The sequence below is a fragment of the Panthera tigris genome, chromosome D4 (genome assembly GCF_018350195.1).
Source record: "Panthera tigris isolate Pti1 chromosome D4, P.tigris_Pti1_mat1.1, whole genome shotgun sequence".
Lineage (NCBI taxonomy): Eukaryota > Metazoa > Chordata > Mammalia > Carnivora > Felidae > Panthera > Panthera tigris.
Genome location: NC_056672.1, coordinates 92,977,359 through 93,002,911, shown reverse-complemented (window position 1 = coordinate 93,002,911; position 25,553 = coordinate 92,977,359). Strand labels below are relative to the sequence as shown.

The 25,553-nt window shown below is 60.3% G+C and overlaps 1 protein-coding gene across 3 annotated transcripts in view; it reads left to right on the top strand.

Annotated features, from left to right (window-relative positions):
• EXD3 (exonuclease 3'-5' domain containing 3) overlaps positions 1–24,354 on the top strand; it is a 78,535-nt gene extending 54,181 nt beyond the window's left edge. For all 3 annotated transcript variants that reach the window (XM_042963567.1, XM_042963566.1, XM_042963568.1), the window contains 5 exons: positions 7,384–7,437; positions 7,674–7,805; positions 21,799–21,892; positions 23,635–23,673; positions 23,989–24,354. In XM_042963567.1, coding sequence (XP_042819501.1) covers positions 7,384–7,437; positions 7,674–7,805; positions 21,799–21,892; positions 23,635–23,673; positions 23,989–24,272 — 603 coding nt within the window. In that variant the 3' untranslated portion in view covers positions 24,273–24,354. The remainder of the gene's footprint in view (positions 1–7,383; positions 7,438–7,673; positions 7,806–21,798; positions 21,893–23,634; positions 23,674–23,988) is intronic.
• The last annotated feature ends 1,199 nt before the right edge of the window (positions 24,355–25,553 follow it).

Genomic DNA, 25,553 nt, shown 5'->3' with positions numbered 1-25,553 from the left:
AAGAGGAGCCAGACTGGGTGACGGCGGGGGGGGGGGGGGGCGGGCTTCTCAGTCTGGTGGGACCGTGAAAGATGCTAAAATCAAGTGATTGATTTCCAAAGGGTGGCCAAGGGGAGGCCAGGTGCCATGGAGAAGAGGTCAGAGTTTGAGTTTACAAAAGGCTATGGAGGGCCGTGAGGGCATGAGGGTGCCCACCAAGCCCGAGTCCTCAGGGAAGGACTTCCCTCGGCAGAAGCCGGAATTTGAGGAAAAAGTCCACCCACAGCTCTGGGCTGTGCCTGTGGTGTCCTGCCGCTCATGACCCGCCCCCGACGGGCCACCCGGTGGACTTCAGGTGCACCTGGCCAGCCACATGAGCGAGAGCCAGTTCCTTGTTTATGCCTCTGACTGGTGCTGCTTCTCCGGGCGACCGTAGCTCCTACAGACGCTGGTGCCGGATGTGGTTCCAGAGCACAGCCTTCAGGAGGGGTCCTCTGAGTGGGGCCCGGGGCTTCCAACTCGGTGCTCTAATCTGGCAACCTTAAAAGGCAGTGTCTCCCGCAGGAGACAGGTCGCTGGTAATCCGTGGCATCACGTGGCAAAAGGCACTCAAAATCTTGCCTGCCCTGGATATCCTTACCAAATACCTACGGAAGAAGAGACTGGTGAACGCCTCAGGACGTTTTAGTCAAAGTAACCAGCGCGTGGAATCAGCCAGACAAAGTGGCAAAGGGAAGGAGTGGGCGTGGGCCTCACACTTCGTGTTCACAGCCCGCACCGGGGACTGCAGAGCTTCCGTATCTGCCCAGGAGAAGCCGCAGGCCTGAGATTGCGGGACAGCAGAGCCAGGGTCTGCGCCTCTGGACGGGCAAGTGGGAACAAGCCAAGTTCACCACTGGCACCAAGCTGTCCTCGCCCGTCCTGTCGGTGTGAAGTCCTGTATGGTGTATTTTAATTCGCCGATCTCTGGTTACCGACCAAGCTGTGTTCACCAGCTGCTGCCGCCTCCAGCTCTACGACGTGCTCAGTGAGGAAGTCGGTGGAGCGGGCCTGACGCCGTCCTTCGAGAGGCCCGCGCAGAAGCGCTCGGCCGGCAAACCGTTCCCTCGCTGATACGGCACTTTCCTGAAATGCTGAAGGTGGCTCACCGTGCCTGCAGCGTCCACACAGCGTGTGTTCTGTGTGGACCCCCCCGCCCCCCGTCTCTCTGGGAGTCGGCAGTTTGGGCGTAGGCCAGGCTGAGGTGCCCGTGTACCCGGCCCCAGTACAGCCCCTGAGGCTTTGCCTGACAGCCAGCTCTCCCTGCTGCGTGCCCCTGCTGCTGGGTGCACCCCGTGCCTCTAGCCCCTCGCCCGTGTGCTTTTTCACGTGTTCGTTTTGCTTCATGTCCTTGCCCCAGAATCAGTCTTTGCCATCAACGAGAACACATACGAGTCCTTCTAGTGAGCCAGTGAGCCTGGGGGGTTTGGGGACCCTGCCCTGGAAAGGTCTCCCCTGTCTCCATCCCTCTGGCTTTGCTCTTCACCTCGGCGGGAGGTGGGGTGAGCCCAGCCGCTCGGGTAAAGCCTGGAACTGCACTGACGGCCGGTCAGGTGAGGGGAGGGAGGCGGCCTCCCACCTCTCTGCCCCGGCCCTCTCCACTAAGGCCCACTGCCTCGCTCGGCAGAGCTCACCCAGGAACTTGGCAGTTTTGCCAAGAATTGACCTCACACCCAGAAGCCTGCTGAGAGTCTCCTCGGTTCTGCTGAGCCGGCAGTCAGGTCTCGGGGCCTCCTGCGGACTCACCGCCTACGGACCGCTGTCCTTCCTCCCTCTCCAATCCTTTCAGCCTCAGTTTCTGCCCCTTTCCTATCCTTCGCTCACTTGCGCAGAAGCGGTAGCCTCTTGGCCCCGCGCCCTCCAAGGCCCAGGGGCTGTTTCAGCACGAAGCCGATGTCCAGCTGCCCTCCCGTCACGAAGGAGATGGGGATCTGCCGAAAGCCGCCTCTGCAGCAACCGAGACAACCTCCGTGGTTGGACCTGTCCTGGCCCAGCTTGTGACCCTTTCCTATACCGCTGGCCTTGGGTTGAAGGTCTTAGTTGGGAAGTTTGGGTCCCCCCAGGAACACGTCTGACACAGCACTGCTCCTGCCATCGCCCTCTTTTCTGGCCTCGTAAACACGTGGAGGCGCTTTCCCTCTTTCTGCACCTTGGAGTCATATTTGAATTCTCTTCTCCTCCAATGTTGGCTGACTTCCTGCGAGGCTCCCGGGCCTGACGTGTTAGGGGAAGGGGTTTCTAGAGCTGATTCTTTCTTAGTTAATAATTACAGGACTGTTTAGTTGTCTGCATCTTCTTGGGTCACTTTTGGTAATTAATCTTTTTCTGGAGCGTGTCCCTCCCGCCCCGTGTCCCAGATCCACACCGTCGTTGGTGTTCTCTGCGTGAGTCCCGCCGTGTCTGCAGCGCTCACGCTTCCGGTCTCACCGTCGGGCACTCGCGCTCCTCCGTTTCTCTTGATCTTACAGACATTTGTTAACTTAATGAGTCTTTTCGAAGTACTGGTATCTGCTTTGTTGATCCTTTCTATCTCATTCTTGTTTTCTGTCTCATTGACTTCTATTCTTATCTTTATAGTTTCCTTCCTTTTGCTTTCTTGGGGTTACTTCCAAGTGGGGTGCCTTAGCTCCTTAACTTTCAGCCTTTTGAATTTGATGATGTAAACATTCAAGACCATAAATTTTTTCTTCAAGTACCGTTTCCACTGCATTCCATCAGTTTTGATCTGTAGTACTTTTCTTATTCTATAGTTGTAATAATTTTTGAGGGCCTGTTACAATTACTTATTTGACTCAAGAGTTCTCTAGAAACTATTTTCTAATTTCAGAAAGCTTGGAGTTTTAGAGCTTTATAGTTCTCTTTTTTAAATGGATTTCTAACCTAACCGAATAGTAATCAAGGAGCATCGTCTATATAGTGCTAATTTAGATGTTTGTGAAGACTTGCCTTATATAGCCAAGTAGACGATCTTTTTAATCAATGTTCCATGTGGGTTTTTGTTTTTAATGTTTTTTTTAACATTTATTCATTTTGGAGAGAGAGAACAGAGCATGAGCCAGGGAGGGGCAGAGAGAGAGGGAGACACAGAATCAGTCTCCAGGCTCTGAGCTGTCAGCACAGAGCCCGACACAGGGCCCTAACTCACTGACCGTGAGATCATGACCTGAGCCAAAGTCCGACACTCAACTGACTGAGCCACCCAGGCACCCCCCATGTGGGTTTTAAAATGATACATATTCTCCTCTAATCATGCTCATTTCTCTCTCTCTCTCTCTCTCTCATACATACACATACTCAGTAGATCAAACTGAATTAATGTATTTCTCAAATCATCTGTACCTCAATTATTTTTCTGCTTAATTCTCTGTACTGAAGTCTCCTATGATGGTGGGTTCATCAAATTCTTCTTGTAGTTGTGTCAGCATTTGCTTTATATGTTTTTAAATTATGTTATTAGGTGCATATGCATATAATTTTTAGACTTCTTATATCTTCTTGTTTGAAATCTTTTACAATTATTACCTAATAATAAACCTCTTTGGCTCTAGTAATGCTCTTTGCCATAAAGTCTATTTTAACTAATATTGACGTCATTTCTCCAGTATTCTTTGGTTAGTATTTGTATATCATTCCTAGTCCTTTTACTTTCAACCTTCCTTTACTCTTGTAGCCTAGGTGTATTATATGCATTTCTTATAAGATGCTTCTAGCTAAATGTGAAAAAAAAATCTAGTCTGACAATCTTTGCTTTTTAAATTATTAGGTTAGTCTGTGTGCGTTTAATGTAATTGCTAATACCCTGTGGGTTCAGTTGTGCTCCCCTAACTTCTGTTTTCTGTTGCTTCTACTTCTGTTCTTTTTTCCCTTTGTTTCTTAACATTCTTTTAGCTTTTCACCCTTGTTCTATTTTTCTGTTAGTTTGAAAGTTATAAATTCCATTTCTTATTTATTTGGGGGGGGGGGGATGCAGAGAGAGGAGAGAGAGAATCCTAAGCAGGCTCCACGATGTCGGCGCAGAGCCCAACATGGGGATCCAAGTCACGAACCGTGAGATCGTGACCTGAGCCAAAGTCACAAGTCAGACGCTCACCAACGGAGCCACCCAGGTGCCCTTATAAGTTATATTTCTGTTCTTTTAGAGATTATGCTAGAAATTTTAACATTTATATCGGAGTTAACGTTGTCAAGAGTTAAAGTTAATACGAGGATCTTAGATCAAGTCAGTTTTCTCCCTCCCAACTTACCTGTTGTTATTTTCCAATATTTTAACACAATGTGGTTTTTCTTGATTCTACTAATTAGACGTCATATTTATTTTGTGTATTTGATGGCTCGTAGAGTTTATGCTGTGTGCATGTGCCCTTGTACAACAGAACTTGCTCCAAGAAAAAGCAAGCTCTTTCTTGCTAAAAGAACTTCTTTTACTACATCATTTCACTGGGGCTATTTTTCCCTGAAAAATCTCTATGTCTTCTCTCTCCTGAAAGAGAGTGTTCTGGGTTTATAACTATAGTTTGACAAACTTTGAAAATAGCCCATTGTTTTTTGGTGTCCATCGTTGCTGTTGAGATGTTTGTCATCAGTACTTGGTCATTTCTTTTTTTTCTTTTCTTCTTTTTTTTTTAGGCTTATTTATTTTTGAGAAAGCATGAGCGGGGGAGGGGCAGAGAGAGGGGGAGACACAGAATCAGGCTCCAGGCTCTGAGCTGTCAGCACAGAGCCCAACGTGGGGCTTGAGCTCACGGACCGTGAGATCATGACCTGAGCCGAAGTCGGACACTCAACCGACAGAGCCACCGGGCGCCCCTATGCTTGGTCATTTCCGTATACCTTGTCTGTATATTTTTTCTTAACTTTCCATTCATTTGCTTCTTTCTTCATATTTACTTCAGTTGTGTTTGTTTATTTTGTTTTTTATTCATCACACAGACGTATGTTATCACTACAAGGTAACCACTCGCTCTATTGCTTTTTTTCTTCTTTTTTGGGGTAAAATATACAAAACATTGATCATTTTAACCATTCTTAAGTGTACAGTTTACTAACATTAAGGACTCATAGTGTTGTGTAACCATCACCACTATCTAGCTCCAGAAATTTTTCATCATCCTAAAGAAAGGCTTTGTACCCATTAAACATTCTCCATCCCCCTCCCCCAGCCCCTGGGACCCACCATTCTAGTTTCTTCCTCTATGAGTTTGATTTTTCTGAATACCTGATACACGCAGAATCGTACAGTATTTGTCCTTTTGTGTCTGGGTGATTTCACGGAGCAGAATGTCTTCGGGGTTCATCCACATTGTAGCGTGTTGGACTTTCCTTCCTTCTTAAAGCTGAATAAATTCCAGCGTGTGTGCGTGTGTGTATGTGTGTGTGCGTGTGCACGTGCGCCCACTCACCTGGACGCTTGGGTCCTTTCCACCTTCTGGCTGTTGTGAGTAATGCCAGTGCGCATCTTTCTGTCCACATACCTGTTCAAGTTTCCGCTTCCGGTTCCTGTGTGACTATGCCTAGAAGCGGGATTGCTGGATGGTATGATGATTCTACGTGTAACTTTTTGAGACACTGCCATACCGTTTTCCGTGGTGAATATACCATTTTATGACAACCAGCCACGCATGAGGGCTCCAACCTCTCCACATCCTCACTACCACTTATTTCCCCTAATGGGTGTGAAGTCGTATCTCGTCGTTTGCATTTGCATTTCTCTAACGATTAAAGATGTTGAGTGTCTTCTCATGTGCTTGTTGGCCATCTGCACGTCTTCTTTGGAGAAATGTCTATCTAAGCCCCTGGGCCATTTTTAATTGGGTTATTTGCTTTTTTGTTGCTGACTTGTAGGAGTTCTTTATACATTCTGGATATTAATCCCAGAGCCGATACATGATTTGCAAATATCTTCACTCACTCTTCACTTTCTCGATGGTGTCCTATGATGTACAAGTGTTAAATTTCCATGAAGTCCAATTTTTCTGTTTTTAATTTTGTTGGCCTTGCTTTTGGTGCCATATCCAAGAAATCATTGCCAAATACAATGCCATGGCATTTCCCACACCACGTTTTCTTTTAAGATTTTTAGTTTTTAGTTTTCTTTTAGTTTTAGGGACACCTGCACGACTCAGTCGGTTAAGCATCCAACTCTTGGTTTCAGCTCAGGTCATGATCTCATGGTTTGTGAGTTCGACCCCCGTATCGGGCTCCGCAGCTGGCACCGTGGAGCCTGCTTGGGATTCTCTCCCTCTCTCCACACCCCCTCTCGATCCCTCCCCTGCTCATGCTGTCTCTCTCTCTCAAAATAAATAAATGAACTTAAAAAAAGAGATTTTTATAGTTTTAACTCTTACATTTTTGTGTTGGCCCCTTGCATACTTCAGAGATCACTAGGGATTGTTTAGAATGTGCCGAACCCATCAATATCGCCGTGTTTGACGTCTCTGTGCATTGCTGCTGTCACCTCATTGATGGGTGCCCTGCCCCCCTGGGGCATGTGAGAGCTTTCCTTGGGTCCTCAGTCCTTTTCACGTGACACTTGTGGACTTTGATGACTTCTTTGCTTTCTGACATGGCGAGATGTGCCCGCCTCACTGTGTGCATTTTCTGCCTCAGACCTGGAGTCAGCTAGTTCTCCAAAAAAAGCCCGATTCCCTTTCCACCTGTTTGGAAACCAGTCTGGGCACAGGCTGCTCCTGGCTACGTGGTTGTTCTCATTTGGAGGCCTTTGTGGTAGACAGAGTGATGAAATGCTTTTCAATGTGTGTGCACACACAGGCACCCACGTGCACACGCACGTGTGAAATTCGTACCGAAGCTCCCGTCAGGCCTGAAGCCGCGGTGCCACCTCCCTGGTTCCCATGCTCACCCTTCCTTCTCCCACCCGGACCCAGCTCAGCACCAGCGTCGGCCATCTGTCTTTGGCACAGTTGGCAGCGAGTGTTTCGAGGGACGCCGCCAGAGTCAGCACCAGCGACTGGACCGCTGCCCGGCTTCTTCGCCCTGGCCGCTAGCAGGCAGCCTGGAGCTGCGCCGTCAGTTCGCCGCGCTTTCAGGGCGCTTGGAAGACTTCTTTCTCTGCAGTTCATTGGTCTTGTCATCTTTGGAATTTTAGAGATTGCTTTTTTTATTTCAAATTTTGTTTGCAATTATGTAAAATGTTTGCATGATTTTAAGAACCGATCTGCACAATGAGGCAGCGGACCGGGACTCTGCTGGCCACGCAGGCCCCAGGCGGGCAGCCTGGGGGCCGGGGGGGTGGGGTGTGGGTGAGCAGTGGTGGCAACAGAGGCCGGACAGGGCAGAGGCAGGGGCAGAAATAGCCCTTGTCCTGGAACCAGCCTGCCCCTCACCTGTCCCTCTGCCTCCCCACAGGTTGCCAGGCAGGAGGGAAGGATCATCTTGACGTCGGGGCTGCCGTACCACAAGGTGGGGGCCCTGAAGATGGCTCATCTTTCCAAGGGAGCCTCAGCCTGGCCCTTGGGCCACCGCCCTCGGGGTCTGCTCGCTGCGGGGGCTAGTGGGAGTGGGGGCTGACGGCTGTCCCACTTGGGGGGACGAGCTGGGGGGGAGGAGCCCTTGGCCCCGGAGCCCAGGGAGGGGAGGTGGGCCTGGAGAGGCTCTGGGTCCTGTGCCCACGGCTCAGCGGCTGCGCTTCCGTGCAGCTCCGGGCCCAGGTCGGGGCTGGGCGCTGCCTCTGGGTAGACTGCTCCCTCAAGGCCCGTCAGCAGGCCAAGGCCGTGCTCAGGCATTTCAACGTTCGGGTCACCCACGCAGACATCTTCAGCCGCTGCCAGGTGAGTCCCACCTGCCCCCGGCCTGCCTTGGGCCAGTGTGTGAGCCCCAGGGCTGTCAGGAAGCCACTGCTGTGACAGGAGACCCAGCGTGTCTCTGGCTGGTGGCAAGACAGCAGAGGTCATGTGCTTTAGCGTTTGTGCCCTTCCAAGCGGCCGCCGCTGCCCCATCTGGGGCAGATGGGCGCCACTGGGTCCATTCTAACGTCTAGAAAGGTCTGGGTCGGGAAAGCCATGTCTAGGGTTAAGATCAGAGAGGGGTCAGAGGCCTGGGTCCTGTCTGCCAATTCGGACCAGGGAGGGGGCGCCCTCCTCTCCCTTCTCTGCCGGCCTGGGTGCACCGAGTCCTAGCCCCCATATCCGGCTTAGGGGGAGGTGGGGCAGGCCGGGGCGTGGCTGCACTGCGGCATGGGGTCCCCACAGGGCACAGTCCTAGTGCACCTCAGTGGCTCCTGGTGCAGAGTGCTGGCTATTCCCGGACTATTTGGAGTTGGGGCCATGATGAAGCTCTGTGAGGAGCACCTCTCCAAGCCCAGTTGTATGGTGGACACTGGGCCTCACCTCTGCAGCGCAGGGGGGTAGGGGTCAGGGTCTCCAGCCAGGCTCATGGGACATCATCCCACCTTGGTGTGTCTGTGTCTGGAGATGGGGCACCCTGAGGGCAGGCGTGCAGCCGAGTGTGGGAGACAGGAGGGAGGGAGGCCCTTCTTCAGGTCCTGGACCCCCCTCCACCCAGCTTCAGGTACAGCCTGTGCAGACCCCGGGCCCCCGGCCCTTCCAGAAATGACTGTGGTCATCCCAGTGGCGGGAAGTGCACCGCGGGGCCTTTTCCTTCAGTGAGCTCTGGCAGGACAGGAACCTTGTCTGCGGCCTCTCTTTGTCTGTGCTCAAGCCGACAAGTGTTGTAAAGACCCCAGGACGTCCGGGATGCCTGGGAGGCATTTTAATGAGCTTTTCAGAGCCTCTGCTGCTAAGTTTTCTTGAGAAAACAGGAAGTTGGGTAGCTGGGAGGAAACCCCCACCCGTGCCCCGGGAAGCCTCATGCTGGGGAGCAGGCTGACCTCCTTCAGGCCCGCGAGGGCACCGAGGGCAGCCGCACACAGAAGAGTGTCCACGGCCCCACCTGCCCCTCCGCCCTGGGCAGTTGTAGAGCCCCCCTGCCCTGCCAGGTGCGAGGGGCGGGATGCAGAACGTGCCCCGGGGAGGTGGGGTGGGTGCAGTATGGAGCCAGTTCAAAGGCTGGGAGGCAGAGTTGCACCAGCCCTGATAGGGGACCAGCAAGCGCCCTGGCCAGAGAGGGCAGCTCTTCAGCACCCCAGGACAGAAGACAACCCACCGGGGGGACGCTGTCCGGGGGCACAGAGGTGCTAAGACCTATTCTGGCTGCAGCGGGTAGCGGGGGGGAGGGAGCCCAGGTGAGAGGTGGCATCTGTAGCAGGTGAGGAGTGGGCTCGGGTTTCAGGCTTTGCCCCTGGCCAGCAGGGAGGGAAGGTGCTGGGTCTGGGCTCCCTCGGGTCTTGGTCTGGAGGCCCACGCATCAGGCCCTCTAGGTTGGGGACGGGCATGGGGAAGGGGAAGCCTTGGCTCGGGAGCTCTGCCCAGCACTGTCCTTATTTGAGGTATATATGCATTCCGCCAAGACTAGTTGGGGAGGAGGACAGACAGGGTCCACGACTTGGTGCCATGTGACTGCACTGGCCAAGAAGCAGAGGGCAGCCACCCCAGGCTCGGGGAGGGGGGGGGGGGGAGGGGGCGTCCCAGGCAGAGACCCCCGTGTGTGGCTGCAGTCAGGGGCTGGCTGACAGGCAGCAGGCAGGAGCACAGGTGTAGGGCTGCATGTGGACGCCTGATGGGCCTTTGTCAAGAAAGGGCCTGGAGAGCTTCTGGTTCCAAGGCTGGCCAGTGGCCTCCAGCTGAGCTCAGCTCCAAAAGAAAGTGTGCTGGGTGTGCCCCAGGGCAGGACCCTCCCTGGGTGGCAGATAACTGTGTGGGAGGGTCCAGGAATGTGCACAAGGAGCCTGAAAGGCCAACTCTATGGAGCCAAGTGGGCAGAGAAAGGGGTTTCTGAGAAGCCAGGATTTCTAAATTTGGAACCGGCCGTGGTCACCACAGAGACATCTGGGGAAGCGGTGGGAGGACTAAGCTTACTCTGTGTCAGTGAGCTGGTAGTATTAATGCTTGGGCCTGAGGCCGGGGTCCCCACGCATGTTCTCAGACCAAATACCCGGTCATTGTGAGCACAGGTCTGGGCAGGCCTCCGGCCACATTCCCACCCAGAGCTCCTGGAGCCCCTCCGCCACGGCATTCCCAGCTGAACCCCAGGAGCTCAGCCTGAGAGACAGCCAGGAACGCCCAACCACCCCATCCTGCACACTGGCCACCCCTACTCCCCACCCAGTGCCCCGCTGTTCTCAGGGCCAGGCAAGGTAGATGGGTGGCAAGCACTGAGAAGCCCCGAAGAGGTGCCCCACAGACGTTCCCAGGCGATGGCCCAAAGCTCAGTGAAGCCACTAGGCTGGCTCCACATGGCCCCATGGGCTAGACCGGCTTTCGAGCCGGTCTGGACATGAGAAAGTGCCTGCCGCTGACCAGCAGGGAGCGGCACACTCAGGACTGACCCAGGGAGGGCCTCTGTCCTCAGGGCCCCGCCCTGTGCTCCAGTGGGGCCTGCGCACCCTGGACGCTGGCTCAGAGCCCCTGCCGCCCGGCCCAGGCTGGAGCTGGCTGTCTCCCTGGAGACCTCCCACTGCCAGGCTGACTTTCCATTTTCTTTTCCTTCCTTATGCTATTTTAGTGCCATTCCCAGAGGGAAAACCCACTTGACACACAGGCATTCCCAGAGTGAGCCTGGCCACTCTCTGGGCCGGTGCATCAGGGTCCAAGGCGGGAAGCAAGTCAGAATGGGAGAGGGCTGGTCCAGGCCTGGGCTAGGTGCCCGGCCAGGGGTCCGTGGCCGTGCCCCACTCTAGTGCCCAGCACCTGCCTCCAAGCTGTGTTGACACTCGGCATGTGCCTTGGGCACAGGGTCCACTTTCAGGGGCGTCTGCACACGAGGACAGGGAGCCACGTGGTGGAGGCCAGAGGTGGGCAGGGGGGCTCGGGTGAGGGGGTGGTGGGTCTCCTGTGGCGGGCAGGGTCATGGACCCCTGAAAATGGCCACCTGGGCCTGGGATCGTCCGTCAGGAACATCCGCCAAATGGATGTTCCCAGTGCCGTCCGCTATGGGAAAATATTTTATCAAAGAGATTGGAGTTAAAAAAAAAAAAAAAGCGTAAGCAGGAACCCCTGACATGGCCCAAGTGTAATGTCTATTTTTACTGTCCCTCTGGTCCCCCTCCGCTATGGTGGGGAGCAGGCTGTGGTCCCCGTGTGCAAGTGGGGCGTGTCCTAGGAGTCAGTGACGTTGGCCTCCGGAAGCGGGCACCCGGGAGGAGAGGCCACTGCAGGACGGTGACCCTGCCTTGGGGAGCTCTCAGGCAGTGCTGGCCACAGGGTCCCCAGGAGACGGAGGGTGTTGGGCCAGAGAGGAGCCTGCAGCTAGAAGAGGTCGGGCCTCAGGCTACAGGCTCACAGACACCCAGGACACAACAGGGCTGGGCGGGGGGCCCCCGGGGTGGAGGTGGACACCGGCCCAGACTGATCTCTGGCAGGGGACGGATGCAAGCAGAGGGCTCCCCTGGCCTGGGGATGTGAGGGGGACTGCAGGCAGCCACCTCCCAGCACCCATGCCCAGAACCTGGGGCAGCAGGGACACCTGTGCCCAGCCCATTCCTGCAGACCCTCCCTCTTTCCTGACGACCAGACTAGGAACCGACAGGAAGAGGGGCAGTGGCCGCTGACCCCGCCCCTCCCCAGCCTTTGTGTCCCGTGGCCCCCAGCCCTGTTCCCACACTCCGTGCCCCCAGGGTCACACAGGCACAAAGGCTGCAGGAGGGGTGGCCACCACCCTGCACAGGGAGAGACCCTGGCCCGCCGGCTCCTAGGCGGCAGGGGGAGCAGCGGGGGGCTCTGGGGGAGGATGGGTTGGGGGCAGCTGGCGTCGGGTTTCCGTGCCGACATGGGGCCTCAAGGACAGTGGGGTCCACCAGGCAGGTTTTGGCAGGGATTAAGGCCAGTGCGCCCCCAGCCTTAGGATGCTAGCCAGGGTGATGTCCCAGTGCGGTCCCTGGGGGCTGACAGCAGGGTGGGCCCAGGCCCCACAGCCTGCAGGGCCACCCCCCTGCCCTGCCTCCCTTCCAGAAAAGCCCTGGTCCTCGGCCAGAGCCCAGCTTCAGTTCCCACCAGATGGCCCTGGGGACTAAGGGCCCGGGCCCAATGGCCTGGCCCCCCCCCCCCCCCCCAGTTTCTGGTGGCTCCAATCTGACCCCAGCCGCTTTAGGAAGGGCCCTGGCACTCCTGGGTCGCACCCCTGGCCCTGGCCCGTCCAGCAGTCAGCACCGCCTGCTTCATCTCCACGAGACCCTCATCCTCCACGGCTACACAAGTGGCACCTGTGCCACCCCGCGAAGTGGCCTGGGCTGAGAGGAGGCCCTAGGGCCAGTCCTGTGCTCATGGCCTTGAGACCTGCCAGGGCGCCTCTGGGCCAGTGTCCGGGAGGGTTGATGTGTGAGTCCCCCCAGCCCAGCTCACGCCAGGCGCCCAGCCGGGTACCCAGCCCCTCTCTCCTTCACACATCAGTCTGTGTGGGCTGTGCTCCAAGACCCGGCCGTCAGCGATCACGTGCTTCTTAATGGGCCTTCCCTGCAGCGATCTGGAGGCCCATCTGGATGGGGCTTCTCTGGCTGGACCCCCGGAATGTTGATGGAAAAGTGAGCCCACGTCCTGTCCACTTTCAGAAGGGGTGACAGGCTGGCCTGGCTACGCTGTGAGGGGACCACACTGGACACAGGGCCACGGGGCACACGTGCTCACCCAGTGTCCACAGGTGCGTGGACACTCAGCATGCAGGTGGACTGTTGTGGCCTGGACAGACGCATCCATGGCCCCGAGTCAGGCCAGTGTGCCCTGGGCCTGAGGAGCTGGTGCAGGCCAAAGACAGACCCCTGGGAGTCTGGGGCGAGGACGGTGGGGAGGTTCCCTCAGGCAGGACAGTGCAGGCCTAGCCATCTGGGCCAGGGCGTCCCTCCGCTGGTCAGCTGGTGGTCACATGTACCAGAGGATGGGCCAGGCACAGCTGGCCGCGGGGGCACCCCCAGTGCTGTCGTCTTGGGCCTGCGGCCAGTTAAGACACCTTGGACAGTAAAACAACACCTGGCGCCCACGACACACTGTCTGGGGGTGCAGTCGTGTCTCTGAGGACCTAGGTCCTTCCCCCTCTCCGCTCCACACCTCCACACCCGCTGCGCAGCCCCCAGCCACGGAGCTGTCCAGAACCACTGCCCAGACATGGCCGAGGACCGGGCTCTGAAGAAATGGAGGGAGGGCAGAGCCCCTGGTGACCAGCCGGGCCTCCGGGCTGGAGAGCAGAACAGCCCCACACGGGCCGAGGGAGCCTGGGGCTCAGGGACTGAGGCACACCGAGGCCGCACACAGCCAGCTTCAGGGTTACCGGCAGGCTGAGACAGACACCCTGCCCCTGGTGTCGGCACACCGCAGCCTGCGGCTAAATCGTGTGAAATTCACATCTCAGCGTCCGCAAATAGTTGTCTTGGCAGCAGCCCTGCCTGTGTGTCCTTACACTGCCCACAGCTGCTTTCTCAGGGACCCAACGGCCCTTCCAGGGGACTGACCCTTGCCTAGGGGCCTGGCTGGCATCTGACCGGGGAGGCGGGCACTCTTCTTCCTTTTGAACGATTGCCAGCCCCAAAGCAGAAGTGGGGCCCAAGAGCCAGGGGGCAGTGAGCTGCGTGGTGGGTGGCCATGGGCCTGGATGGGGACGGCAGGCCTGAGAGCACGGACCCACTGTCCGCTCAACCCTAGATACAGAAAGAAAGGCCTGGCTGGCCTCAGGGGTGTAAAGCCAGCAGCAGCCAGCCCCCCTTGGGGCTGCAGGGAGAGGAGGCCATGGGCAGCCATGGATTGGGTCTGGGGAGGGCCCACGGGTGGTAAAACAGGGTCTGCCAGGCAGGGACCAACGGCTGGATGGCCGGTGCAGCAGGGCGCTGGGGGGCCGGGGGGGGGGCGGGGAGGGGGGGCAGGAACATCCATGAGTCACCCGCACTGCCCCCCCCCTCCTCCCGCCCAGCCTCTCTTCCCTCCCTGGCTGGGGCTGGGGAGTGGCGCATATCCCCTCCTCCCTCTCTCCCAGGGGGCCCTACTCACTGCCCACTGTGAGAGGAGCACATTCAGGACAAATGTAGACCCCAGAGGTCACTGAGGGCAGATGGGGCGTCCGAGGCAGAGCAGCATGCCTGGAGGGCCCTCTGCTCTGGCAGGATGGGGGCTGGGTGTGACCCCAGCCAGCCAGGGACAGGGAAGGGCCTTGGAAGAGTAACCCCACAAAGGGAGACAGGCCTGCTCGGCCAAGCCCGAACTCCTCCCTTGAGGTGGGGGAGTAGGTGGTGCAGGGTCCTTCAGGGAAGTGGGGGGAGTCAGGCTCCAGCAAGGACTGCTGCTTCCTCCCCTCATCTTGGAAAACGCATTTCAAGGCATAGGTGTGGTGGAAGGAGCTGCCTCTCTTAGCCTGACTCAGTGGCCCTGGGAAGAGGCAGGGAGGAGAGGGCCAGGGGACCCCTGCCCTGTCTCAGCCCCCACTCAGGCTGGCTCCCCACAGTGCTGGGCCCATCATACTGTGGCCCCCTTGGCACCTGATCTCCCACCCTCCCCACTTGGTCCACCAAGCCCCAGGTTGTCTGTCACTTCCTCCAGGAAGGCCTCCAGGCCCCCAGCCCAATCTCTAGAGCATCACCACTCTTTGGAGGAGTACTTTGGGGGCTCCTCTCTCCCTTGGCTGGGAACACAGTAGGGCAGGCCTGCTGTGAGTGAAAGGCAGGCCCCACAGACATTCAGACAACTTCAGACCCCAGGCTTCAGGGCTCCAGTTCCCTTCCAGGCCGCTGCCTGCTGTCTGAGGGCTTGGCTCCACTTGTCTGTTGAAGGGGGACAACCAGAGCTGATCCCGGCTGGCACAGCCTCGGGGCCCCTCCCCAACTTCCTTAGCCTGCCCCCCCCCCCACCCCGCGCCCGTTGCCTCCCTTGGCCCTAGGTGGGAGGGGTACCCCAGCCCCCCTGGCCCCGGGTCCTGGCGCGGGAAGGCAGGCGCAACCGTTTGCTTTTGAATCTCGGCCGGGTGTCCTGAGTGGCCCTTTCAAAGGCCGGCCGGGGGCGGGGGCCGTTCCCAGGCGCGCCCCGCCCTCCCCGCCCGCCCCTCCTCCCGCTTTCCCACGCGGCCCGGCCGCCGGCTGGTTCTCACGGCCCGCTGCCCCTCCCCCGTCTGGGAACGGGCCGCGCTGCGCCCGCCGCGCTGGGGTGCCCGGGAGCCCCAGGATGGGGGGGGGGGGTGCGCCTGGCGGGGGGGTTACTGGAGGGGGTGCCGCCTAGGGGTTGCCGAGGTCGCCAAAGGGAGGCAGACAGCACCCGACACACGGGGCCTGAGGCCAGATTGTATTGGATTTAACCTAGGGCAGGTGCTCTCTGGCCCCCCACGCCTCGTGGAGCGACCCAGGGGGCCCTGGCCAACCCTGCCTTGTGAGTGGGGACAAAAGCACCCACTCCTCATTAGGGTCTCCCTGACCGGGAGCAGGTTCTGGGGCCTCGGTTCCTCCTAATACCCTGCAGAGACTAGGTCACTGGTTTTAGGAAGTACAAATACAGACCCCGCAGAAAATAGTGAATACCTTCTCACATAGAACTGTAATCCCATCCCACACTTGATCTGAAATTCGCATTCAGGGCCCAAATTCTCGCTGGCTGCCTGAGGGGGCCTGTGACTGTGTCCTATCAGGGTTGAGGAAGCAGGGCAGGACTTGACTACCAGTCTGGGCCCCCTGGCTCACCTTGGCTTGCCTCCATGAAGGTCAGCCCCGGCCCACCCAAGTGAGCCGGAACAAGGGGGTCCATTCCACCCAGCTTCAGATAGCCTGGGCTGGGGTCGGCCCCACTGCCCCCACGAGGGGGTCTGCACGGGGGTCCCCAGTGGGCCCTGGGCTATGGTTGGTGCAGCTGGAGGAGGAGTTTTTCAGAAGCCCGGGCACCCAGGGTGGGGAGTGGATGCCAAGTAGGAGGCCCACCCGCCCGTCCTATGTGTGGCCACTGCCCAGGGCTCCAGCCTGCCAGCCCCAGAGGGGCCTGGAGGAAGGGCTGTGACCCTCCCGAGTCTCCCCGGCCAGGGTACACCTAGGCGGGGCAGGGCTTCCTGCTCGGGCAGGCTCTGGCTGTCACGCATGCTGTGCCCCCCTGCCCATTCCACCCACCACCCTTTTCCCCCCTCCCTCGCCATCAGAGAGACCAGCCATGTGCTGCTGCAAGTTCAGGGGTATCCACCCCCAGCCGTGGCTATTGGGGCCCTCACTGTGAGCTGTCAGCCCGCCCTCACCCACTGCAGGCATGAGGGCAGCTCTGGAGCTGGGGGGTCCACTCCCAGGGAGTCCAGCAGGCCCTCCCGTCCCTGTAGCAGGAGGTGGGCCCGGCAGGAGGCTGGCGGGGAGGGTGTCTGGCTCCAGGCGCCAGCCGTACGTCTGCCTTTGAGGCCAAGGCCCCAGTCGCGGGGTGCTGGCCTCAGAAGGCTGCACAAGATGGCATCAGCCTGAGCCTGTGCCCCATGAGCCGGTCGCCAGCCGGGAAGGTCCCAGATGCCATTGTCCCCTCCACACCTGCTGGGGGAGGTGGATGTTCAGGTCTCCTGCCACTGAAAATAGAGGCCCCCGGGAGCACCCCTCCTGCACTCCCTGGCGAGGTGCACACAAGCCCCTGTCTACAGACTGCTCATACACAGACACACTCCCAGGATCAGGGGACATGTGAAGTGACTCGCCCTGACACACCCCGTCACACAGGTCCCTCATCCACACCTTGGAACACCCAGTCACACTCACTCCTGTTCATGCCTCTGTGCTGCTCACATGCACACACACCCTCAGTGCTCTTGCACCCTTCATGCCGGAATGCTTATGAGAGAGACACCTGCAGGGCGCCAGCTTCACACACGGGCCCAGTCATAGCCCCTCGGGGACTCCTGCACCCCACACGCCCCAGTGCCAGTGGCTCCTGACCCCCTAGGGAACCCACACAATGCTGACTGTGCCCAGGCCCTGCTGTGTCTGTGGAGACACTGTCCTGAGCCTACAAAGGGATGGGCCCATGGGAACTGGCCTTCCCGGGCCTGGGGACAGGGCTGGTGCTGGAGCACGGCCCCTGTAGGGCTGCTGTCCCGGGTCATAGACATCCAGGTTGGAGGCCACCGGCAGGAGGGCCTGCTCCACAGACAGAAGCGCACCAGGGTTGGGTTTGAAAACCTTCCCATGCAGGCCTGCAGGCCTGCGCATCAGCCCCAGCCACGCGCTCCTTGCAGGGCCTGGGTCCTGGCCCTTCTGTCCAGCGTTCGCCCCAGGCCAGCAGGATGGGGTCACATCTCACAGATGCCCTGCGGACCAGCTGCAGGGAGGGGGCTCCGTCCTCCTGGCCCCTTGTCCCGTCTCCTCTGGGCAATCAGACAACACCCCGTGCCGGGGGCCAACAGGGTCTTCATGGGCAAAGCTGGCTGATGTGCTTATCTTGGAGGAGGGCCCCAGCCCCAGCAGTCGTGCTCCGCTCCAGGGCCACATCACCTTTGGGGGCAGATGGCTCAGGGCCCCACGAGGTGCTGCCTGGATGGTGTGGGAGAGTGAGGTGTGGAGCAGACCCAGGCCTCACCGCTTCCTCTGGGGCTTTGTTCCCGCCCCGTCCGGGCAAGGTGTCAGGCCAGTGGCCTTTCATCCCAGCCCTCTGGCCCTGCACCCGGCGCCATTTGTTAGGGTGGCCCTGGGGGCGGTCACGGTGGATGAGCCAGCCTGGGGAGGCCTCAGGACAGCAAGTGTGGACTGTAGGGGGAGGTGGCGCTTGGCAGGGACCAAATGGGCAGAAAGCACCCTGGGAACAGGGATGCTGGTGTCCTGAAGTTGAGACCCTCCAGGGCTCCCACTACCCTGACCGGAGCATCCGAGACACTGGCCGTGTGTAGATGTGCTCGGGAAGATGCCGGAAACCATTCTCAGTGCCACGTTGGCTTTTCCCACCAGGCGGTGGGACGAAGTGCTGTTTCTTTTCTTCTGCTTTTTTATGCTTCGCTCTTGTTCCAATTTGCTCTAAATGAGCAAGAAATAGCCCATTACTCTAGAACACGCCACAGCTTCTGAGCCCAGCCCCCACCCGCCCTGCCTGTGGGTCAGAAATCCCCAAACATGGCCTTCCAGGGCCCGGGCTCCAGAATGACTCCCCCCTCCCCCACTGGGGGTGGGGGCTGCAGGGGTCTGGCAGGGCCCCCGCTTGGAGCCTGGACCGCACTTGCCGTCAGGCAGGAGTGAGGTTTCTACAAGCCTGCCCCTTGCTCAGAAGGAGGGCACCCAAGTGGCCTGGGCCCACTTCCCGGCTGGAGCCTAAAACTCTCAGCGGTGCCTAGTGCCTACCGAGCTGGGGAAGCAGGGTGGTGTGAACTCCCCAGGCAGCCAGCCTGTGGTGCGGAGCTCAGGTCATGGACCTGGCTGCTGGCTGGGCAGGAGGCCCCACTCACATCCTTCTTAGGGCAGGGGTCCCTTCTCTGGGCTCCCAGCCTAGGCAGGCCCTGCACCCTTACGAACACGTGTTCTCTCACATACCCCATGCCCGGTGAGTCCCAGGTATGGCTTCTATCCCGCCCTCCTCTCTCCCTCACACCCACCCCCCATTTGCTGAGGCCTGGGGCTCAAGGCTGATGGGGGCCCAAGGGTGTTTACAAGCAACCAACAGGGCTGTGCTGTCCTGGGCCCAGGGAGGGCTGGTTGCCTCTGGAGAGGAACGTGTACAAGGGCCCCTCCGAGCTGCCTGCTGGCCCTGCCCAGCCCGTTCTGTGGCCCTGGCTGGGGCGTGCCCCTCTGCACTCTACACCTGTGTGCCAGCTGTCCGCTGGTTGTGCACAGCAGACACCTGCAGGCATGCTGACCAGGGTTGTGTGTGTGTGTGGGTGGCCCTGCACCCAGGGCAGGTGGGAACACAGACGTTTCCAGGGACGCAGACTTCAGGACATATGCTGCCACCTTGCCTGTTGCGCAGCTCTTGGTTCTGCTGGCCACGACCACTCCTTGGGTGAGTGTGACTGCGAATCCTGGGCTCAGACCTGAGAGGAGGCCCCGCCCTTGGGCATGGCCCCTCAAAGCCCCCCAGCTCCCCCCTGCCAAGTCTTAGCCTCAGTGGAACGGGCAGGTGTCCCAAGTGCCTGCTATAGCCTCTTGTCACACCCCCAAGAAGCCCAGAAAACAGAGCCTCCTGGAGAAGTGGCCAAAGCAGTCCTCTCCCGCCCTCCCCAGGCCCCAGGGAGGGGCAAGGGGCTGCAGAGGGTGGGCCAAAAGGTCAAGTCTGCCTAACTCCCGGTCTGTGGGCCCCAGCAGTCCTGATGACCAGTCACTGCTGGCGGCCCAGCCCCTGGGAGGCAACCTCCCCCTTGTGGGCTCAGGTCTCTGGCCGAGACAGTCCCCAGGCGGACAGAGTGCCCTGAGTTGGGACAGCACGGCAAGTGGGTGTTGGCTCCAAGCAGCTGTAAGAGCTGTGGGGACCGGGCACGCAGGTGGACTCCTGGGACCAGGAAGCCATGAGCCTTCCCAGCCCCTCCAGCCCCCGACTCACCTGGCCCTTCCCGCCCAGCCAGGCTCTGGGGCTGGAGGCCCTCCCCGCCCTCAGACTCCCAGACTGAATGGGGGTACACAGAGACCAGGCTGGACTCACAAGACCATACCACCCAGCCCCTGTCCAGGGCCCTCCCCGGGACCCCCACTGCAGTCTGTCCAGGCCCACTGGCATCCCAAGGCTCGGGTTCGTGTGTCCCCCAAGGGGGAGTGGGCATGGCCCAGACACCACCTGCACATACCCCCTCTCCTAAGGGTCAGCGTGAGGACCCCGGTGTGGGGTCCTCGCTAGCCGAGGGCCCTGTAAGCAAGTTACTCAGCCCCTCAGAAGCCCCCTTTCTTCATAATGAAAGGCAATGTCTCCCCCTTTGGGGTCAGGAAGGGACCTCTGCTGGACTGGCACCTAGCCCATGACCAGGCCTGTGCTGGGCCATGGGCCCCAAAGAGCAGGGCCTCAGCCTTGTGTGAGGCAGGTGGACCTTGCAGGGGACGGGGACAGCTAGGTGCTGGTCCTTCCTGCAGATGGGGAGCACAGGGCAGAGAGGGGGTGAGCATGTAGAACCGGCTTTTCCAGCTGGGGGTGGGGGTGGGACAGGGCCTCCCAGGGCCCTATGGGGTGACGGCAGGGCCCAGCAGTGGGCAGCAGCCGTGGGAAAAGCAGCACCGGTGGTTCCCGAGGGTGGGGCCAGGTCCTTGTGGATGGCACCGGTGGTTTGTCTTCGTGCCGTGACTCAGCGTGAGCTGGCAGTCCCGCCCAGGTGTGTGCATCAGGCCCAGGTCCTGGGAAGGCTCCCACCCCCTCCCACTAATGCAGCATCCCTCTCACACTTACAGGCTCCGTCCCCTGGGGGGGCCTGGGTAGCGGGGGAGGAGGGCGAACGCGGTTCTCTGTGGTGGGCAGCCCAAGGCAGCGACCACCCTTTCCCCAGCTGGACCTGGAGTGACCACAGGCTAGACCTGCGGCCAGGGCTCCACCTGCACTCCCGCCCAGGAAGGTCCCTGGGTCTGTGACCGGGAGGCCAGGGCCCACGGCAGACTCCCCGTGGCAGAGAGGTGGCCAGGGGACAGGAGGCACCCCCCCCAGAGAGGCAGGGGGAAGGGTCCTGCTGGCACCGGCCCTGCCCCAGCCCCACCCAGGCCTCCCCGAAGAGGTGGCCCCACCCTCCGGCGCCCCCAGGCCCTGGCTCCCGATGCTGGATGCAGTACAGCAAGCTCATGGTGTCGAAAGGCCCATGGGAAAAGGGCGTGTGGGGGCAGGGGGCACCGCCCCTGACGTGGGCACACCCTGAGGCTCCAGGGGCTGGTGGCTGCCACCTACCCACCCACCCCTGGGAGCTGTGTCATTCAGGGCACTGGTCAGGCTCCTCCAGGAGGGGCCCGGGAGTGATCCCATGAGCACAGATCATGGACCCCTCCTCCCTGTGGCCCCGGAACGCCCCCTCCCACCCTCAGGCCCTGCTCTAGGCTCTTCCTCCTCTTACAGGCCTCTCTGATTTGGGGAAGGGCTGTGACTGGCTGTGCAAGTGTCCATGAGCACCTGTGCCCACCTGCCTGGGAACCAGTGGCCCCTCCCTCTCTCCCTTGGGCCCTCCTTACCTCATCATGGGGACCCTGGGGTCCTTCACCCTGTCAGTCAGTGGCCATCATGAAGCAACCCTGGGGCAGCTGTGTTGGGAGGACAGGATGGGCCCCAGAAGCCCCTGCCCCCACCCCCAGTGTCACTGCAAGGTCAGCAGGGCCGAGCTGAGTGCCTTCCAAGAGCCATTGCACGTCCTAGACAAGGACCCCAAATAGAAGCAAAAGTGGCTTCCCTCTTGATCCCTTGTAGATGTGATGTGGTGCCCCGGGGGCAGGGGGGCGGGGGCAGGCAGCAGGCATCATCTACAAACACAGACACTGAAAAGGCCTGGCTGAGGGGCCCGCTGCAAGCCTCTTACCCTGACCCTTTGATGCTGAGCTAGCCCAGGGATGCCCAGGCCTGGTTGTGCCCTCGAGGCTCTGCGGTTGGGGAGGACAGCCCAGGTGATGACAGAGGCCCACAGGGTCTCATGAGCCAGAAGAGGCTGCCTAGGGCCCACTAGGATCCAGTGCCGTGCAGGAGGGCTCCCAGGAGGAGGTGTGCCCTGTCCTGCAAGGAGAGGAAGGGATGTGTGCTTTTGTCGCTGTGAAACCCCCTAGCCAGACCCAGAGCTGCAAGGAGCCTGAGGCTGGGGGGGGGAGGTGGGCGGAGCCTCACCTGGACTCAGCACCCCCTCTGTCCCCAGGCCTGTAACTGTGACCAGTACCTGAAGGTCTCCAAGGACATGATGAAGCAGCTGGTGAGGCTCAGCAGCCGCCCGGAAGGCCCCAGCATCACAGGTATGTTGCCCCATGGGGTTAGGGGTGGGCTCTGTGGACAGTGGCCCAGTTTTGGGATTAAACTGCAGGGATGACCAGGGAGGTGCCGGCCAGGGGCCGGTGGAAAGACAGAGCTCACGCTGCGCAAAGGTTACAGGCCCAGGAGGCCAGGAAGCTGAGACACTCAGGGCCCCTCTGGGGTGGGGTCCCCCGCCCTCTCTCCGGTCACCCTGCCCTTCACACAGAGTGCACATGCACACAGGCATGTGTGCCGGCACGCACCTGTTTGTACACACTTGTTGCACACACGTGCACGTGCACAGATGCACATTTGCTTGCACACTGGCACCTGCTAAGCAATCTGAAGGCGGACGATCCCGGACAGACAGAAAGGAGGGCAAACCCCGGATGTCAACCCCCTCAACCGTGGACCCAGCCTCAGTTTCCATCCTTGTAAAACTAGAAACTGGAAGGAGACTTTGAAGTCGCTGGCTGGGGCAGTGAGTGTGCCCTTCCATTCCTATCACCGGCTCCCCCGCCCTCTAGAGAGAGGGGCACCAGAGGGACCCTCGCAGCTCCTCCCCAGGCTCCCGGCTGCTCCTCAGCGGAGAGCAGGATGGGATGGATAGGAGAGTGTCTTAGTGCCCTCTCCAGGGGGGTCAGCCTGAGGTTAGGGTGCCTCTGAGATCCCTTTGCACGGCTCGCCGTGGCTCTCCCGGACGGTGACGTCCCCACGAGGGTGTTCTTATTCTTCCGAAACCCCCTGAGGTTTGGGGCTGGAGCTCCTCAGGTGAGCCATCGTGATGGCCTGTGTCCAGCCCCCAGCAGCTCTCAGCTCTCCACAGTGTGGCCTTGACATGTTCAAGGCCCAGGAAGGGAGGAGCAGGGTACGAGCACTGCCCTCTGCTAGAGCCACCCTACCACTGGACTCCCGGCTCCTCTGAGCCACCAGCGCTCTGCCCAGAAGCCCACGCCTGTCCTGAGGTGGTGGGTGGCCCTCCTGCGGGCCTGCTGGCATCTCGTGGGCCTCAGGTAAAGGCTGAGGCCAGACCGACTAGGGCAAGATAGGGAGACCAGATGGAGGTCATGGCCTCATTGCGTTGCGGGGGGGGGGGGGGGGGGGGGGGGGGGGGGGGGGGGAGGGGGGGGAGGGGCAGGGGCAGTGCTCATCCATTCAGGCTCTGGCTAAAGTTAATCTGGAGCCATCTGTGGAGAGATGTTTGCCAAGCAAATTAGGGGTAGGACTCTTCTTACGCCTGCCGGCTAGGACTCCTCAGCTGTCACTGCCCTCACGCCGGCACTGGCCCCTCGGTAGCCCCAGGCCTGGCCACCTCCCTGGAGTCTCCTGTGCTCTTAGCGGAGGTGGGGACCCTCTTGCAGAGTCAGAAGGTCGCCCTGAGCTCCAGCAGGTCCCCTGGGCCCTGCTGCTATGAAACACAGGCCCTGGCAGTGGCTTATCTTCTCATCGCCACGAATGGGATGCCCCCGCCCCCACCGGCCCGTTCTCAGGCCCCCAGTGCCCTAATCGGCCAATCTCACGCCCAGAACTTGTTTCCCAAGGACCTTTGAGCCCCAAGAACATTCCAAGGTGTGAGTTCCCATGGGAGGGGATCAGGCTGGCACCAAAGCTCCTCAGCCCCCTACCCTTTGCCCTTTCTGCTAAGGGTGGGGGGAGAGGCTGGGCACTTGGAGGTGCATTGTGGGCACTGGGGCTGCCAGGACCCACCCTAGGACAGTCCCTGATGTCCTCAATTGATTGCCAGGTGATGAGGCCACCCAGAGCGAGGACATACAGGAGTCAGGTGAGCCCTGGGACCACCCACTGACAGGGTTTGTTCCTGGCCCAGGAGAGGGGACTGCCCTGAGAGGATGGGCCTGTGCCCTAGGCGAGGGGTAGTGGGCAGGGCCAGTGGGGAGAGAGGGCCAGGGGTCCGTGGGTAAGATGAGGCAGAGCGTTGGGGGGACCGGGCAGTGTAGGGCAGAGGCACCGGAAAGAAAAGGGTGGAGGCGAGACCATCCCCCCAGCCCCTCCCACCCCACCCCACCCTACCCCACCCCACCCCACCCCACCATAAGGCTGAGAGCTCAGGGTGGCCGCCCACCCCCCACCTTTCCAGACTCGGCCCCAGAGGAGGCCCCCGGGGGCTGTACCTACGACCCACCTTGCCGCTGGCTGGAGGCCGCAGACCTGCGGGCTGGTGCGCCTGCCACACTGGCCAGTGGCACCCAGCTGCAGCTGGCAGGGGTCCCGGAGGGCGTGCTGCGGCGGCCGGGGCTACGCCATTTCTACTGCTGCTCTGGCTGTGGCAAGGTCTTCTGGGAGGGCTCCCACCTGTGCCGTGTCACCTCGCAATTCAGCCAGATCCTGAGCAGCGCCTCCAGCTCCTGGAAGCAGAGCTGAGCCCCCAGGCCCACGGGCCTGCACTGCCCCCTGGGGCATCCACCCACCACCCCCCCAGCAATACAGATAATAAAAGTCCTGACCTGCATGGGCCTGTGGCCATGGACTCACTGCACACACCTGGGCCTGGCCCTAGGTGCACCTGTGGCCGTGGACTCATTGCATACACCTGGGCGCCAGCCCCAGGTGCAGAGCTAGGACCGGGGTGGAAGGGATGAAAGTTCTTGCACAAGGTCAGGATGCTCGGACCCTGAGCTGAGAACCGCCTGATACTCGGGAATGAGGCCGACGGAAAGTGGGAAGGACACGCCTGGTAGAGGAAATGGCCTTCACAAAGGCCCGGGGCTGGGACCCAAGCGGCTCCCGTCAGCGGGGCTCAGTGGGGCGGAGGGAGGCGGGGGCACACAGGCCCCCCACGCACTGGGGGCCCACTCCCTTTGCTGTGTTGGTAAATGCCACCCCCCTCTGCCCCACCTTCCTGGGCTCCTCAGACCTTCGGGGAGGCCTCCAGTTCCAGGGAGTATAGATGGTGGGACCCCGCAGGGCCAGGGAGGGCCCTTTAGGCCAGATGTGGCGGGGGTGGGGGTGGGGGGCTTCCTGGGGAACCGGGCCCAGCCCTCTGTGGTGCAAGAGGCAGGGCGGCCACCCTCTAGGAGGGCATCCATTGTGTCTGGAGGGGAGGCCCACCTCTGCATCTGCTGCCCTCTCCCCCTCGCCGGCCGGAGTGTGAGCCCACATGGCTTCTTCCCCCCGCCCCAACCCGGTCGAGGTGGCCTCCTCTCATGAAACAGAGTGGCAGCCGAAGCCACAAGGGGGCCCTGCACACGAGAGCGTCCACCCTCACAACTGCAGCAAACAGCCACTGCTCCACCTACTCTCTGGGAAACTGAGGCGCAGGCGCCCGTTGCCGGCACCCGAGGGCCCCGGGCACCGGTGCCAGGTGGGCGGGGAGAGGGGCCTAGACTGCATCTTGCCCTGGCCGCCTCCTCCTGGCTCACTCCCTAGGAATGTGCCCCCCCCACCCCCCACATCCCTTTCCTGTCCTTCCTGCCTTGAGCGGAAACCAGCTCAGATTTGGCCCGGGAACCCAGGCGGAAGCCTCAGGGCTGGGGAGCCCGGGGGGCGGGGCGGGGCGGGGCGGGGCTGCCGCCTCTGCCCAGAGCGGGTGCACCTGCAGGCCCAGGTGTGACGGCCTCAGGTACCAGGTGGGTGCTGGCAGTGCCAGGCCTACCTCTGCCCCCGCCTGGGCTGGGGGTCAGGCCCAAGAGTATGAGGCTGGGG